The sequence below is a fragment of the Oryctolagus cuniculus genome, chromosome 4 (assembly GCF_051225735.1).
Source record: "Oryctolagus cuniculus isolate XC-2025 breed Fujian yellow rabbit chromosome 4, ASM5122573v1, whole genome shotgun sequence".
In the NCBI taxonomy this organism is placed as follows: Eukaryota; Metazoa; Chordata; class Mammalia; order Lagomorpha; family Leporidae; genus Oryctolagus; species Oryctolagus cuniculus.
Genome location: NC_142870.1, coordinates 123,994,341 through 124,012,134, shown reverse-complemented (window position 1 = coordinate 124,012,134; position 17,794 = coordinate 123,994,341). Strand labels below are relative to the sequence as shown.

The 17,794-nt window shown below is 39.3% G+C and overlaps 1 protein-coding gene across 16 annotated transcripts in view; it reads left to right on the top strand.

The window, feature by feature from the left end:
* Positions 1 to 17,794, top strand: part of LEKR1 (leucine, glutamate and lysine rich 1) — a 219,674-nt gene that overhangs the window by 11,053 nt on the left and 190,827 nt on the right. For 6 of the 16 annotated variants that reach the window (XM_017346867.4, XM_008266381.5, XM_051818730.3 and 3 more), the window contains one exon: positions 15,390 to 15,604. The exons of 5 other annotated variants lie outside the window; for them this stretch is intronic. In XM_017346867.4, the coding sequence (XP_017202356.4) occupies positions 15,390 to 15,604 (215 nt within the window). Of the gene's footprint in view, positions 1 to 15,389; positions 15,605 to 17,794 lie in introns of those variants that run through there. 5 more of the 16 variants (XM_089331037.1, XM_089331041.1, XM_089331039.1 and 2 more) reach the window with 2 other exon arrangements.

The following is a 17,794-nucleotide window of genomic DNA, read 5'->3' as shown; positions in this document are numbered from 1 at the left end:
TTGGTGCATACCCGAAGAGTTCCCAGTGAAGGGGAATACTCTCCCGAGGGGTTGTCTCCAGATACAGATTGAGTATTACTTATATTCCTTAATAATTACTTCTAACTCCCTAGGGGAGCTTGTGGAAGTGGTTGTGGATGCCACAACCCTGTACTCTCTGGCCCACTGATAGCACCACTCTCTCCCATTGCAGTTCCTACTCCAATAAAGCTAGTCTTGATTGTAAGGTAAAACTCTGATTATGTAAAACATGGAAGTCTCTATATCATTTTCTACCTGTTCTCTGTAGAGATCTCTAAACCTTGGTAAAATGGTACCACACCTGTGAAAAGGGGAAATACGGGGTCTAGTCACCCAGATAAGTCACTCACAGATAAATCCAGCCCAGGGATTTCCTGAGCCATCCTTTTGTTATCCTCAGTCTTCTGGAGCAAAACCTAACATTTGTATTTTGACATTTTATGAAAGGCTGTCCCTCTCTGGTGCTGGATTCTTTTCCTGATAGCATACTTCTGGTATTGGCTTTCATTGTTAGCAATTCTTAGATCCGTATTATAGCAGAAATCTCAGGTTCCTCACTTCTCAGTTCTGCAAGGTGCTGAAGAAAAGGACGAGGTGGGTACTTCACTTTTTGAATCTTCAGGCAAACAACTAGAATTACAAGGTACCAAGTGAAATTTCCCACTCTAACAGGAAGGAGCAAGCATCCCAACAGCAGGCAAACTCTGAATGAGCTTGCCACAGCCAACTGCTTTGCCCTTGGTTTTCAGACACTCCAGTGGCAGGAGAGAGAGGGGGAGAGAGTCCCATCTGGGTCACCAGTTCTGTCAGTTGCGTAAGGGGTTCATTACTTGGGTGTCGCCAAATAATCAGCTTCAAGCAGGAGTTTCTCTGAGAAGAGTTTGTATTTACTTATGACAAGTAAAGGAGGCAGTGGGAAGATACAGTTCCAAAAGGACACTGCCTTCTTGAGAAGCTGTTTGCCCAGGATTCTATAACAAAGATTAGAGGACTGTCCAGGGTGCAGAAAAGAGAGTGCCTCTTGCTCATACAATGTAGGCAGTATACTTCTTCCTGCATTGCATTTTCTTTTCTTTTTATTTATTTTATTTATTTGACAGGTAGAGTTACAGACAATGAGAGAGAGAGAGACAGAGAGACAGAGAGACAGAGAGAAAGGTCTTCCTTCCTTTGGTTCACTCCCTAAATGGCCGCAAAGGCTGGAGGTATGCTGATCTGATGCCAGGAGCCAGGTGCCTTCTCCTGGTCTCCCATGTGGGTGCAGGGGCCCAAGCACTTGGGCCATCCTCCACTGGCTTCCCAGGCCACAGCAGAGAGCTGGACTGGAAGAGGAGCAACCGGGACTAGAACCCAGCGCCCGTATGGGATGTTGGCGCCTCAGGCAGAGGATTAACCTAATGTGCCACAGCCCCTCTTTTCTTTTTAAAAAATGTATTTATTTATTTGAAAGGCAGAGTTACAGATAGGCAGAGGCAGAGAGGGAGAGAGAAAGGTCTTCCATAAGCTGGTTCATTCCCCAAATGGCTGCAATGGCTGGAGCTGGGCCTATCTGAAGCTAGGATCCAGGAGCTTCTTCCTGGTCTTCCATGAGGTTGCAGGGGTCCAAGGACTTGGGCCATCTTCCACTGCTTTTCCAGGCCAGAGTAGAGAGCCGGATCAGAAGTGGAGTAGCTGAGACTTGAACAGGAGCCCATACAGGATGCCTGCACTACAGATGCCAACTTTACCCGCTATGCCACAGTGCTGACCCCTACATTGCATTTTCAAAAAATAGTGGCAGGAGCCGGCACTGTGGCACAGCAGGTTGATGCCCTGGCCTGAAGCACTGGCATTCCATATAGGGGCCAGTTCGAGACCTGGCTGCTCCACTTCCAATCCTGCTCTCTGCTATGGCCTGGGAAAGCAGTAGAGGATTGTCCAAGCCCTTGGGCCCCTGCACCTGCTTGGGAGGCCCAGAAGAAGCTCCTGGCTCCTGGCTTCAGATCAGCATAGCTCCAGCCATTGCGGCCAACTGGGGAGTGAACCAGCAGATGGAAGACATTCTCTCTCTCTCTCTCTCTCTCTGCCTCTCCTCTCTCTGTGTAACTGTAACTTTCAAATAAATAAATAAATCTTAAAAAAAAAATAGTGGCAGTCTTCTCTGCTGGGCAGAGAGTTTAGTATTATAATGAGGAAAGCCAGCTGATGCTCATGTAACCATGAAGATCTGATTCAAACTGGTTTCTTGCAGCTTTAACCTTTGTGGTGGTCAGTCTCCCTCTTAAGTACAATGTTGCAAGATAAATCTTCCTGGAATATTCCCTGGAAAAAGCTAAAGAAAGTATGTACTTAGAAATCATTTCAGATTCTCTTCCCTTTTCCAGTGCCACCTTTTAGCTTAAACCGTACAGTGTTACAAAATCTCTTTTGAAAATGATTGACTTAAATTGTAGTTTTTAGATCTCAAAACTTAGCTAACGTTAATCATTTAGATTTTTCAGTAAAGATACAATAAGCTCTTAATTAACCACCATTCTGTTACATTTTAATTAAAAACTGCATTCAATTCCCAGATATGTCTTTGCCCTTTGTGCATGTTTCTTTGAGCTGCCTGTTAGCATTCATCATGCGATTGATTTAATTTGATGCTTACTATTGCTGCCTTTCCTTTAGATTTATGGAATCTGCAACTTGCAGGAGCAGGAAGGGAAGTCCAGTTACTGGAAAAGACATTTTAAATCATTGCATTTAATTTTTCCACCTTTTATATTAGGCATAATATCCATACAAAGAAAGCTCAGCCATGCTATGCTAACTGGAGTAATGGCACTTATCGTGTGAAGACATGGGATATGCTTTCTCTTTGAATGAACTGAGTTCCTTCCATGTATTGGTCTAAGTGTGGTAGAAATTAAATGAAACGAAGCAAGATGAAAAAAAAAGTCTACCTGCATTTTAGATCCTAATTACCTGAATGGAAGAGGATATGTAGTGATATGGGGGGAAGAGGGGAAAACTCTACAACAAGACAGAGTGATCACATACCATATGGGACAGTATCTGCTGTGAGAGGGAGATGGGGGCTGGTGCCGCGGCTCAATAGGCTAATCCTCCGCCTATGGCGCTGACACACTGGGTTCTAGTCCAGGTTCCAGTTGCTCCTCTTCCAGTCCAGCTCTCTGCTGTGGCCTGGGAGTGCAGTGGAGGATGGCCCAAATCCTTGGGCCCTGCACCTACATGGGAGACCAGGAGAAGCACCTGGCTCCTGGCTTCGGATCAGTGCAGTACGCTGGCCACATCGCACCGGCCGCAGTGGCCATTGGGGGGTGAACCAACGGAAAAGGAAGACCTTTCTCTCTGTCTCTCTCTCTCACTGTCCACTCTGCCTGTCAAAAAAAAAAAAAAAAAGAGAGAGAGAGAGGGAGATGGGGAGTGGAATTCCTGTGTGCTGGAATGGTCAAAGGATGCCCTTCATGCAGGAAGAACTGGTGTTGTCCCTTCAATACTGCATATGTCAATGGACAGGGGATGAAGCATCGCAGGCCAAAGAACAGAAGTTTCCTGCTGAGAAAAAGCTGGCCAAGTTGGAGAATGTTTAACAACTTCAGTGTTTTTTTTTTTTTTTTAAAGATTTATTTATTTATTTGAAAGTCAGAGTTACACAGAGAGAGGAGAGGCAGGGAGAGAGTGGTCTTCCATCCGATGTTTCACTCCCCAGATGGCCACAATGGCTGGAGCTGCGCCATCCAAAACCAAGAGCCAGGAGTTTCTTCCGGGTCTCCCACATGGGTGCAGGGGCCCAAGGACTTGGGCCATCTTCCACTGCTTTCCCAGGCCGTAGCAGAGAGCTGGATCCGAAGAGGAGCAGCCGGGACTAGAACCAGAGCCCATATGTGATGCCGGCATTTCAGGCCAGGGCGTTAACTCCCTGTGCCACAGCGCCAGCCCCTCAGTGCTTTTGAATACATAAAATATGTATTTATTTTTATAAGATTTTTTTGAGAGTGGTAGAGTGTTTTTTCCTTATGTTTGTGGTACTTTATAAGTAAATTGTTTAAAAATGCTAAAACCAAGCATTTCATAAATTCACAGTTTGAGTCTAAAGCAGGAATGGCTGTGCAGAAAAGTGGGGACAGCAAGAGGAGCTCAGCTGTCCAAAGGCCCTGGCCAGTTGTGCTGATTGTCACCCTTTCCTGCCCAATGTTGACTGTAAGATATAGCTTTGTACTTTTTCAGACCTAAGCTATACCACAAATATTTATTATGTCTATTATGTGCTAGACAGTGTTCTGGGTGCTTGATTATAGAGCAAGGAAAAAGCGTATATGCATTCCCAAAGCCTGTAAAAACAGTCTTTGAAAATAAATATTCTTTTCATGCTTTCCTCCTTCCGTTTGCTTTATTTAGGTTGTGTGTAACTTTACTTGTTTAGTTGCCTAGTGATCAGGCAGTGTATTTGTTTAGTCAGCTGTGTACATTGTTCTGTACAGAATCATGATAGAGGTATAGAGAAGTCTTCAAAAAGTTCATGGAAAATGCATATTATCATTAAATTCCATTTTTGCATGAACTATTGGAACTACCTTTGTATAGCTTATAGTGGTAACAGGAATAGTTTAGGTTAAAACCATTTCATTTTTAATGTGAGAAAAACAGAATTTTTTTACACAATGGTTTGGAAATTGTGCTCCATTTCTTTATTGAAGAAAAAAGGATTGAGGTGGGTGGATCAGTGTATAGCCACAGAGAGATCTTTCAAAGGCTTTTTTTCTTTCTTTCTTGTTCTTCTGTTAACTTTTTGTGTTACTTTTTATGCTGGCTCCTCTTTCTAGAGAAGCCCCTGCTGTGTTTTCTTTTTCATTCGGTGTATAGGCAAGGGGGCTTGGTGCAGAAGAGAAGGTGAGAGGAGACTTTCCTTTTTCTTTCTTTCTGCACTTTTACTATGAGCTATGGAAATGGATGGTTGATAAATTACAGTGTGAACAGAACTGCACTACACTCTACCATTAATTCAAAATGAGAGTAGAAAAAGGAGAGCTGCAAGAAAATGTAAGAGCCCTGGGGAGAGGGCCACCAGAGAAAAAGTGTGGGGAACAGAACGGATGGTGAAAACAGGCTGTAGTTAGAGAACCAGGGGCCTGATTAGAAGGCAGATTGTGAAATCACTTTCCCTGGTCTCCTCTCCCCAGGGAATCTTAGAGAAGAAGGAATAAGATAATCTTTGACTCTCACTCTCAGATCTTTTTGCTTTTAACACAATTTCTGACCGAGCTCAGAACAATTTTAGACTTCCATGTCCTTTAGTGGCAGAAGACATGAAAGCGGTCCCTGGGCTGGACAGCAAGACCACACTTGTCCCGTTTGTGTGCTGCTGAACTCTACAGTTTACTTCTATCCGTCCTTACACCGCATCTCTGAATTAGCCTGCTCTCTCTGCAGCCGTGGCTGACTCTTACCTGTCTCTGACCTTAGACAATCCACCTTGTTAGAATTTTCATCATTCTGAATGCAGACTGCGATTGTAATGATAGTACAGTTCTGTGTTTAAGATTTTATTCCCGCATTCAAGACAGCACTTATAGATTGAGTAAAATGATAATTCTATATCTCTTCCACTCGTGAATGTTATTCCATTTCAGAGACATTTGGAGCCTCATTTTTAGGAAAAAGCAGTGAACAATTTTCCTTTTGCTGTTTTTGCTAGGGGGCATATGCAGAAGTCAAAACAACAGAAACAAACCAGTGAAAAAAATTACTTTGCAAAGGCAAAACTGATCTCTTATTTTTTAAAATGTGAGAAAATGAACACTTCTAATAGGATTTTAGCTTTAGGAGATCTTTATTGCCATAGGACACAAAGTAAAATTAAGAGACCAGAGTTGTTTATTTTGCAAGACAGAAGTGGCTATGCAGGGGCTGGAGAGCACACTGTTCTTTCTGGGATAACAATCCCTTTCCCCACAGTAACAGCTCATTTTGTCCTGTTTCAGTAATTTTAGTACTTTGGAACTTTGAAATTTATTCCGAATAACAGTTTTATATTCCCAAGCACAGTTTGTCATTGCCAGAAAAAATAAACTTAATTTTCCAGGTCATTTTGGGCCACTGGGGCTAGGTTCAGATTTTAATGTTGTGTTAAAGTAGAGGAAAAGGAAAAGGAAAATGGGCATAGAAATGTTAGACCCAGCATCCCGGAAGCCAGTGATATGTATATGTGCATGTGTATGTGTGGTGTATTTTTAAGTGATTGCCTTTTTATAGGAAATCCAATTTCTGGAGATACGGTTCACTTAATATTGTATCCCAGGGTAGTTCATTAGAAAAATAGTTTTTTCAAGATATTATTATGAATCTTGAAAAATATGTATTTCTGTTTTTAGGAAAAATTTCTTCTTCTGACTGGCCTTAAAGGTCATGGAATTGACTGAAGGTCATAGAATTTGCTTGGGTGAGATTTCCAAGTGGAAAAGTAGGTACTAGAGGAAATGTACTCTGGAAACATAGTGAGATAGACAAAAGCTTATTATGTTTGCTTTATTTTTTATGAAGCCAGCATTTCTGATTGCTCAAAAATGTCTTTGTGGATTAATCTATGGTATTTTAGGTCCAGATTTTTTATTATCATTTTAATATTGAATTTCTTAATTTAAGATTTATTGTGGATTCACATACAGTTATAAGAAATAATGCTAAGAGATCCCATGTATACTCCAGCTTCCCCTAGTGGTAACACTTGAAGAAACCGAAGAGGGATATCCCAGCCAGGGTATTATTAGTTGATATAGTGGAGATGCAGAACAGTTCATGATGAGGCTTCTGTATGTTGTCCTTTCATAGCCACATTCCCCTTAACATCCCCAATCCTTCTTTCTGCTCAATCCATGACCCCTGGCCACCATTGATCTGGTCTCCAATTTTTTTATTGTCAGTAGTTACTCCTTTTTATTGCTGCGTAGTATTCCATAGTTTGATCTACTAGTTTATTTACCAATTCTCCTATTGAAGGGCATTTAGGGTTTTTCAAGTTTTTGGCTATTCTGTATAAAGCTACTGTAAACATTCTTTTATTTGAACATACGTTTTTATTTTCCTGGGATAAATGCCCAGGAGTTCAGTTGCTAGGTTGTCTGGTATTTCCATGTTTAGTTTTTAAGACATTGCCAAGCTGTTTTTCCAGAATGATTATGACATTTAACATTCTCACCTGCAATATATGAATGATTGAATTTTTCCACCTTTTACCAACATTTGATTTGTCACTGGTGTGTAGTAATATCTCATTGTGGTTTTAATTTACATTTTCCTAATGGCAAATAATGTTGAGTATCTTTTCATGTGCTTATTTGACATCTGTAAATCCTAGAAACATTTCACCTAAAATGTTTTTTTTTTGTCTTTTGCCCAGTTTCTAATTGAATTTTCTTTAACTGTTGAGTTTGAGAATTCCATATATAATTTAGATACTAGTCAGATACATTGTTTGCAAATTTTTTTTGAAGATTTATTTATTGGGGCCGGCGTTGTGGCTCAGTGGGTTAAGACCCCAGCCTGAAGTGCCAGTATCCCACATGGGCACTGATTCTAGTCCTGGTTGCTCCACTTCTGATCCAGCTTTCTGCTATGGCCTGGGAAAGCAGTGGAGGATGGCCTGAGTCCTTGGCCCCTACACCAAATGGGAGGCCCGGAAGAAGCTCCTGGCTCCTGACTTCAGATCGGCTCTGCTCTGTCCATTGCAGCCATTTGAGGGGTGAATCAGTGGATGGAAGACCTCTCTGTCTCTGCCTCTTCCTGTACTCTGTCTTTCAAATAAATAATAATAATAATAAAGATAAAAATGGTTAAAAGAAGAAAACCCTTTTAAAAAAGATTTATTTATTTGAAAGGTAGAGTTACAGAGAGGCAGAGAGAGAGAGAGAGAGAGAGGGAGAGAGAGAGGGAGAGAGAGAGGTCTTCCATCCACTGGCTCATTCCCCAAATGGCCAGAATGGGGCTGATCCAAAGCCTGAGCTTCTTCCAGGTCTTCTACACTGGGGCAGGGCCCAAGGACTTGGACCATCTTGTACTGCTTTCCCAGGCCATCAGAGAGCTGGATTGGAAATGGAACAGCCGGGACTCGAACTGCCACCCATATGGGATGCCAGCACTGCAGGTGGTGGCTTTACCCACTTAGCCACAGCGCCAGCCCCTGCAAATAATTTTCCTATTCTGTAGCTTGTCTTTTCAGGAGGACATGTAACACACACACACACACACACACACATGTATGCATGTAACTACCAGACAACCTAGCAGCTGAACTCCTGGATCTTTGGCAGAGAAAAAGTTCTTAAATTTAATTGAAATCAAGGTTATCAAATTTTCCATTTATAGATCATGCTTTTGGTATCAAGTGTAAGTACTCTTTACCTAGTTTAGATCCCTAGGTTTTCCTTTTTTTCCCCTAAAATCACATTTTATGTTTTATATTTAAATCCATGATTCATTTTCAATATATTTTTATATATAAAAATTAGGCTTAGGTTGAGTTTCTTTCTTCTTTTTTTAATTTGTGGATATTCATTTGTATCAGCACAATTTGTTGGTTGAAAAGGTCGCATTTTCTTCATTGAATTGTTTTGGCACCTTTGCCAAAAATCAATTTGACATATTTATGTAAGTCTGTTTCTGGGTTCTCTGTTGTTGTGTTACATTGGTCTACATTTCTTGATTACTGTCATAATACACTATGTCTTGAAATTATATAGAGTGATTCCTTTCACTTTGTTGTTTTCCATGATTATTTTACTATGAATTCGTTTGGCTTTTCATATAAATTTGAGAATAATCCTGTCTGCAGCTACAAAATATCTTGCTGGAATATTGACAGGAGTAGCATTATCTGTTTTTATCAATTTAGAAAGAAATGATATCATACTATTTTGAGGCCTCTAATTATAAACATAGTATATCTCTCTATTTAGTCATCAGCTTATTTCATCAGCATCTTAGAGTTTTCAGCATGAGTCCTGTAGATATTTAGTTATATCTACACCTAAATATTTAATTTTTTAGCAATTGCAGTTAGTATTCATATTTAATTTCAGTGTCTTTGCACTCAGTGAGAATATATAGAAATATCATTGATTTTTCTAGATGTATCTTGAATCATGCAAGATGTTGAACTTACTAGTTCTAGGAGTTTTATAGTAGATCCCTTGGGGTTTTCTATGTAGACAATTATGGCCAACTCAAAAATAGAGACAGTTTTATTTCTTTTGATACATAGGCTTTTTGTTTCCTCTTCTTACTTTATTGCTTGGCCTAGAACCTTCAGTACCATGTAAATAATTGCAGAAAGAGTAGGCAGTCCTGCCTTTTTCCCAATCTTAGGGAAAAGCACTGAGTTTTAGTATTAAATGTACATGTAGGGGCCGTCACCATGGCTCACTTGGTTATTCCTCCTCCTGTGGCACTGGTATCTCATATGGGCACTGGGTTCTAGTCCCGGTTGCTCCTCTTCCAGTCCAGCTCTGTGCTGTGGCCTGGGAGGGCAGTGGAGGAAGGCCCAGGTGCTTGGGCTCCTGTACCTGCATGGGAGACCAGGAGGAAGCACCTGGCTCCTGGCTTCCGATCAGTGCAGCGCGCTGGCCGTGGTAGCCATTTGGGGGGTGAACTAACAGAAGGAAGACCTTTCTCTCTGTCTCTCTCTCTCACTGTCTAACTCTACCTGTCAAATAAAAAAAATGTACATGTAGTTGTAGGGTTTTCTGTAGAAGTTCTTTACCAAATTGATATTTAAATTGGTAGTGCAGCAAGTTGACTTAATGATGAGGAAAGGTCCCGATGGCCTCATGAACTTGTTAGGTGGTCTGTGCAACTTGATAGCTTGAAGGGTCCACTGTCCTATCCCAGAAATGTTCTCTTGACCTAAATGAAATATCCTTCTTGGACAGTCATTGTTTTGTGTAAAGGCTTCTAGGAAGGGCTAATGTTTTATAGTACTGTCACTCTTACCTCTGTGGAGTACATTAGCTATTCCTTTTCTCCTTATCAAGCACATAAAAAGCATGCGATGGGTGGGAGAGAAAGGAAGCATAAATTTTGTAGCAGAGAATGCCTTAGTTAGGCAGCAGGAGAGTACTGAGTGCCTTTTCTGGTTGAAGTACAGATAGGAGCTCTGAAAAGGCTCTGAAGCCTAATTTAACCTTTAAATTTTTATATCATTTTTAAGTTGAATAACTGTAATTCTGAAAACACAAATACTGCATTTGAGAAGTTTGTTTTGCAATTTATTTTAAAATGGTTCTGCATTTCCTTAATATACTGCATTTGTTAATGCCTCCTCCAAAGTGCATGTTGTAGAAAGCAAAACATCCTGCTAATGATAGCCCTTTTGTCAGGAATGACAGCATGTCATTATTTTACTTTCAAAATGAGGAGATGATCTAACACTAAGTTATAAGAATGAAACACAAATTATAATTCACAAAAAATAGATAACTTTTACTTGCTTCATTTGGAAACATAATTACAGTATTTCATACTTTCTCAAGTTTCACAAAAATGTTCTAAGTAATTAGCCCAAACAGACTCTAAGAATTTGAAAGGGTTATTACATTTTTTTCTGTTGCAGTTTTGCTTACAGAAAATTATTTACAACTTAATAGCATTGAAGAGTTGTATGCAATAAACTTATTTAACATAGGTCACTTAGTGGTTCAGGTTGAAGTCTGGAGACCACTCTTAATAAAGACGTTTTTGTTATCTTTGCTGTTTTTTATTTCTTTATTTGAAAGGAAGAGTTGCAGAGAGGCAGAGACAGAGAGACAGTGAGAGAAAGATCTTGCATCCACTGGTTCACTCCCCAAATGGCTGCAGTGGCTGGAGCTGGGCTGATCCAAAGCCATGAGCTAGGAGCTTCTTCCGGGTCCATGTGGCGGCAAGGACCCAAGGACTTGGGCCATCTTCCATTGCCTTCCCAGGTCATAGCAGAGAGCTGGATCAGAAATGGAGCAGCCATGTCTCAACCGGCATCCATATGGGATGCCAGCACTGCAGGCAGCAGCTTTACCTACACCACAGCGCCGGCACCAGGAGACCACTCTTAATGACATATTATTTTATAATTTTATTGTTTTGTTGCTAGCTCGTGGTGAATATCATGTTTCCCCTTTGCTGAAATTCCAGAAAACCCATCTAATATATATTGTATTACTTGTTTCAGTTTTTGCTTTCCTTGATTACTATGGTGAAGTAGCATTTTAATAGCTTTTACATTGTGAAGCTTACACTATTTTCAGTGTAGCAGGCTGAAAATATACTCCACTCATCAAAGGTTTTGTAGAATAAGGGCAGGGCATTTTGCCAGGAGCAGAGTAAGAAGTATGATTAATAAGGAAAGGTTAAAGATGGAAATGCTTTGGAGTAAGTGATTCAATTGATGAGAAGGAAACAAGAGTCAAGAAGGGCAAAAGATTGTAAGAAAGTATCCATCTGCTGAGAATTAGTTCGGGTCTCTTGACCTGGATAAATTATTTTCTTGGGGCTGATAGTATCTTTGAATGGGACTGCAGAGTTGCTTTTTTTTTTTTAAGATTTTATTTATTTATTTGAGAGGTAGAGTTACTGTCAGTGAGAGCAAGAGATAGAGAGAAAGGTCTTCCATCCACTGGTTCACTCACCAAATGGTCACAGCAGTCAGAGCTGGGCTGATCCAAAGCCAGGAGTCAGGAGCTTCTTCTGGGTTTCCCATGTGGGTGCAGGGGCCATCTTCTACTGCTTTCGAGGCCGTTAGCAGGGAGCTGGATCAGAAGAGGAGCAGGCAGTCCCAAAGGGATGCTGGCACCACAGGCGGAGGCTTAGCCTAATTTGCCACAGTGCCGGCCTCCTCTTGGTTATCTTTGAGGACATGTAGAGAGTAATAGGATAATGCACAAATGCTATTCCATATATAAAATGCCTATAAATTACATTCAGTGGACTTAATTCAATCTCAGACTAGATCATAGAATATATGTGTCAGTAATTGGTGATTTGTGAAGATGTATATATTAGTGAAAACAACAACCTTGTCCCATTGGAGCCAATATGTAAACCAAGCCATTTCATTTATCTAAAGTTATTAGATCCAAAAAGTACAGTAGGAGTAGAATCCTCATATATGGACTTTATATAGGTGTTTGACAAAGTTTGTCATAATATTCCTGAAGACAGTATGAAAAATATATGTATACTCACACATACCCACACGCAGTTGAATAATGATGAAAAGTTATACTTGAAATGTACCAAGTAGTAGGTCAGTATTAACCAAGGTGATATGACATTCTGTGAAATTCTAAAACTTTGTCATATTTAACACTTTTAAAGAATTTTGTCAGGGTTTTTTTTCTAAAAAGATTGTTTTATTTATGTGAAAGACAGAATGACAGAGAGGGAGAGACAGAGAGGTAAAGACCTTCCTTCTGCTGGTTCACTCTTCAAATGGCCACGTGAGGGAGTGGCTTAGAACTCCTGGATCTCACATGTGGGTGGCAGGGGCCCAAGTACTTGGGCCATCTTCTGCTGCTTTCCCATGCACATTAGCAGGGAGCTGGATTTGAAACTGAGCAGCTGGACTCCAGTCGGCCCTCTGAAATGGGATGCCATCATCACAGGCAGCAGCTTCAATTGCATCACAACACCAGCTCCCATGTTTAATATTTTAATATCAGTGAGTCAGATGGATAAAATGATGAATGAGGATCAAATTTGCAAAAGATACAAAGCTTAGAATTTCTTGAATACCCAAGTTAATAGCTAAAGATTGAATCTAAGATATATTTATCTTCATCTATCTGTCTAGGTTGAGTCTAAAACATTTTTATCTTTATCCAGCCATCCATCCATTCATCCACATGTATGAATCTATGTATGTATGCGTACACACATACACTTGAGTCTAATGGAAGATACATATTTACATTTATATTTCTGCACTTGGATCTGAAATGCCAAATGTTCACATAATAGAATGGAAAGTACTGGTTGCAAAAAAATAGGTTGCCCAAGGGGGGAAAGAGAATGGTGGAGGAAGATTGGGTGTGGATCCCAAAGGGCAAGTAGGGCAGCCATATTTCAAGAGGGACCAAGGCAAGGGACTAGAAGGTCATCAGATGTGACAGTATAGGGTACCATTCTTTCCTTTTTCTCTGTGGAACTACAGTGTCTTTATCTTAGCTTCTCTTTGCATGTCTATTGTTTCTTTGTTCTCATCCCAATAATATGGCTTACTCTATCTTGCACATGACCCTTCTTCCTTATGGCTGCTTTAAATGTAATCTAAATGCCTGGATCATCTATACTTACAAGCCTAGTTGGCTCACCCCAGTTTAGGATTTGGCCAGTGTCTTATCACAGCACACCAATTAGCCATAACCAGGGTGTACAGGAAGAAGGAATCTTATAGCTAGGACTGTGGAAAGTGGATTTTCAAAAAGGGGAACATAGAAGGGAATGAAATGGTTGGTGTATTCAGTATAATGTGATGTAGGTTTCCATTGCAGTGTTTTTGTAAGCTGGGCATTTATTTAACATAAAAGTCAGTTACAGTATATAATAGCAAAAATTACAAAAGGCCAATTTAATCTGTTTGCAATAGAAGATATTACTAATGGTAATACTAGTAAGATATTAAAGTAAGAGAAGTTTGAATGCTCTCTTAACTTTTTTAGTGAGACCAATCATACTGAGTTATTCAGTTCTGGGCACTATACTTTGAAATACATTTATAGATCCCTGGAACAAGTTCAGAGAAAATTATGTAGAATAAGGAAGAAATTCAAAACCATGTATGTGGGAAATAGCTGAAGAAATGGAAAGTGTTGACCTGCAGAAGAGATAACATGGTGTGTCCCTGATGGCTGTCTTCAAATATTAGAAAGATCTTTGTATGAATGAAGCCTGGGATTGTTCCAAATGGTGACTCAGATGATTAGGACGAGTAGGTGTTCCAGAGAGGCAGATTTGGGGTGAGTGTGAGAAAGGACTTCATGAGAGATGAAACTGGCAGAAGATGGAATAGGATGCCTTAGAAAGTAGCTTCCCATCATTTGGGATGCTAAAATAGAGGCTGGACAACAATATGTGTTGGTTGGAATAGACTCTGTGAGTCTATCCAGAGCTTGAACCAAGTTATCTTTTTTTATTTCTTTTAAACCTGTAGTTTTACAAATTTATAAATCTGGTATCAGTGGAAATTAAATGACTATTACAATTATATATGTCCCATAGTATTATGGTTTCAACTTTATTTTTTATTATTAAAGTTTAAGTGAGCCAGATTCTACTTCACAAAATTTTGTTATTAGTTTCTTCTAACAAGTTGTGTTTGTATATTAGCATTGATAAACAGATATTGTGGCATAATTCTTAATTACAAGAGCAGTTTCTGTAATCTCAAAGGAGGTTGCATTAAGAGTAACTAGTCTGAATAATCCAAGAGTTGATTTCAAGGTAGTTTTCTAGAGCAAATATTTGTGAAGCTATCTCTTATCCTTTGTGAATAGTAAAGCAAGCAAAGGCTACTTGAGGAATATTTGTACTTCATGGGGAAAAAAGAACCTTTCCCTCCTGACTTTGCTAGAATTCCATTTTTATATTGTTCCTGTGTTGGCCAAAGCCATAGGAATGCTATCTGAATGAAGTTAGAGAGTTTAACTGACATATGCATGGTAGGTGAATATAATACAAATGAGTGAAGGTATAGGTACAAGGTTTTAATCACAGTTTCTCCACACATCAATTAGTTATTGAGCTTTAATAGCCTCAGTTTTTAAATCTGTAAATTGGATATAATCATACCTACTGAGGAGAAAAGAACTGACTGACTTTAGTTAGAAGAGATTGAGTTCAAAGTATTTTTCTTATTTGTAGGTTTATGATAGAATGTTAAATTATGTAAGAATTATAAAATGTTGACACTGAATGGATACTTACTATTTATTTGGGCCAAAGTCATAATTTTACAAATGAGGAAAATAAGATCTGAAAAGGCCAAAAAGCCTCTCCGGGGTCACTGAGCAGTTGCCAGTGAGAGACGCTGATTTCTTCCAACTTTATGGAAAACTCATCTTAAGAAAACAATTGTAGACTTTTTTCTCCATTTTTAGTTTCATTTTATGGAGAATATTTCAAGAATAAATCTACTTTGAAAGACCATTTTCTAATTCTAAGGTTTTGTGTCAGTGTCAGTATGCTAGTTTCTAAAATGGTATCCAGATGTAACCAGGGGCATAGTTACTGTCTTATGGCATAGCACACTGTATATTTATGTCATTTGACCAGCATGGTTGCAATAACATTTTCAGTTGGACACTATTTTTTAGAGTCTAAGAAATATCATTTCAGTAAATGTATGTTCTGTTTCCTAGATGTCGCCAGAAGAAAAAGTTTGTAAGTACTGTGGAGTCAGCTATCTAATCCTTCATGAATTTAAGGCTATGGAAGAAAAAGTGAAAGCAATGGAAAAAGAGTTGAAATTCTATCAAGGAAGTATAGAACGTGAAAAGAGGCTTCAAGAAAAGCTACAGTCTCTTAGCCAAGATTTTGAACAGTACAAAATTGACAATGAATCCAAAATTGAAAGGTTGGAGTATGTTTTTTTCTATCATTTATTAGTTTGAAAGAAAAGTATTGAAAATAAGTATATGTTGAATGTTTTTCTAGAATCTCTATGTCAAATGTAATTTATACTTTAATACATTTTACTTTCTTTATATTAATAATTATTAAATATAGTTATCAATTATAGCTTGAAGCTTCCTCTTGAGGAATATATTCGCTATCAATAATTAGAACCCCGTAAATTCAGTAACTGTAGATCTGGATGAGTCTCTTCTTTGTCCTTAGAAATATATCTTACTTTTTATTAAGATGTATTTACCAAATATATGATGAATTTTGGTAGCTTTTGGAAGTTGACCAGTTGTTTTTAAAAGACTTAAATTTTTATATTTATAGAATAAGATCTTAATGTTTTGAAAAGGATGCTAAAATTAGTTCATAATTATAAATCATTATAATTGGAATAAAAATGGGTTCCTACCACTGTAGAATCTAATCAGCAGTTCGGTCTGCCTAAAGACATTTCAATGAGTTTATACAGACATTTCTACAGAAAGATTTTTTCTGTTTTTTTTTTTCTTTTATCCTATGAATGAAAGTTTCTCAATTTAAAATATTGACAATTGATAAACTTTGAGATAATGAATTTAGTGGCTATCATATTTATGTAAAAGTAGTTATTTTTTAAAAATCTCTGAGAATTAAGTACTTTTACATGGGTACTTTACAAAGCGTGTGGGAAAATAGAATTAAAAGAAATTTATTTTTGTGCAAAAATTTTGAAACCTGTGCATATTAGAGATCTTCAGGAAGTTTATTTAAAAATAAAGCAGATTGTGAAAAAATTATGCCTGAATTTCAAACATTTTTTGCCCTGAAATAAGCTTACACTTATTTTTTTAGAGATAGAGCCACAGTGAGAGTGACAGGTACTGACAGCAAGAGTACCCATAATACCAAATTGTCCTTAGAGAAGATAGCATTAATTTACATTTGGCCAGTAATTTATGAAGGGTCATTTTCCTACATCCTGTTAATATTGATGTCTTGTTTTTTTTTTTTTTCATTCTCTTGAGTAAAAAAAGTTACCTAAGAAGCCTGAACATCTCTCTGTGTTTATTATACATTTATATTTCTTATGCTATTGATTAGCTATATACATACATTGTCTAGTTTTCTATTGGCTTATTTGTTTATTTTTATTTACTTGTAGGTGCTTTTTTAAAGATTTGTTTATTTATTTATAAGACAGGATAGCAGAGAGAGAGGGAGAAAAAAAAAGAATAGAAGGAGGGAGGGAGAGATCGATCTTGGATCTGCTAGTTCACTCCTCAAATGCCTGCAACTGCTGTGTTGGCCCAGGCTGAAGACAGGAGCCAGGAACATCTAGGTCTCCTATGTGGGTGGCAGGGACTTAAATATTTGAGACATCCTCTGCCGCCTCACATGCACATTAGCGGAAAGCTGGGTTAGAAGTGGAGTAGCCAGGACTGGAAACAGGCTATGTGATATGGAGTACAGGTGTCCCAGCTGGCAGCCTACCCTGCTGAGTCACATTGCCTGCCCATATTTGTAGAAGTTTTTAATATAATATTGGCCTTATACTTTATGTATGTTTGGTATTTTTTAATGATTTATTTATTTATTTGAAAGGCAGGGCCGGCACCGAGACTCAATAGGCTAATCCTCCACCTGCGGCGCTGGCACACAGGGTTCTGGTCCCGGTCCCGGTTGCTCCTCTTCCAGTCCAGCTCTCTTCTGTTCCCCGGGAGTGCAGTGCAGGATGGCCCAAGTCCTTGGGCCCTACACCCGCATGGGAGACCAGGAGAAGCACCTGGCTCCTGCCTTCGGATCAGCGTGGTACGCTGGCCGCAGTGTGCCGACCGCAGCGGCCATTGCGGGGTGAACCAACGGAAAAAAGGAAGACCTTTCTCTCTGTCTCTCTCTCACTGTCCACTCTGCCTGTCAAAAAAAAAAAAAAAAAAAAAAAAGCAAGAAAGAAAGAAAGAAAAAGAAAGGCAGAGTTACACAGAGAAAGAAGGAGAGGTAGAGAGAGAGAGAGAGAGAGAGAGAGAGAGAGGTCTTCCAGCTGCTGGTTCACTCCCCAATTGGCCGCAACGGCCGGAGCTGTGCTGATCTGAAGCCAGGAGCCAAGAGCTTCTTCCTGGTCTCCCATGCAGGTGCAGGGGCCACCCAAGGACTTGGCTGTCTT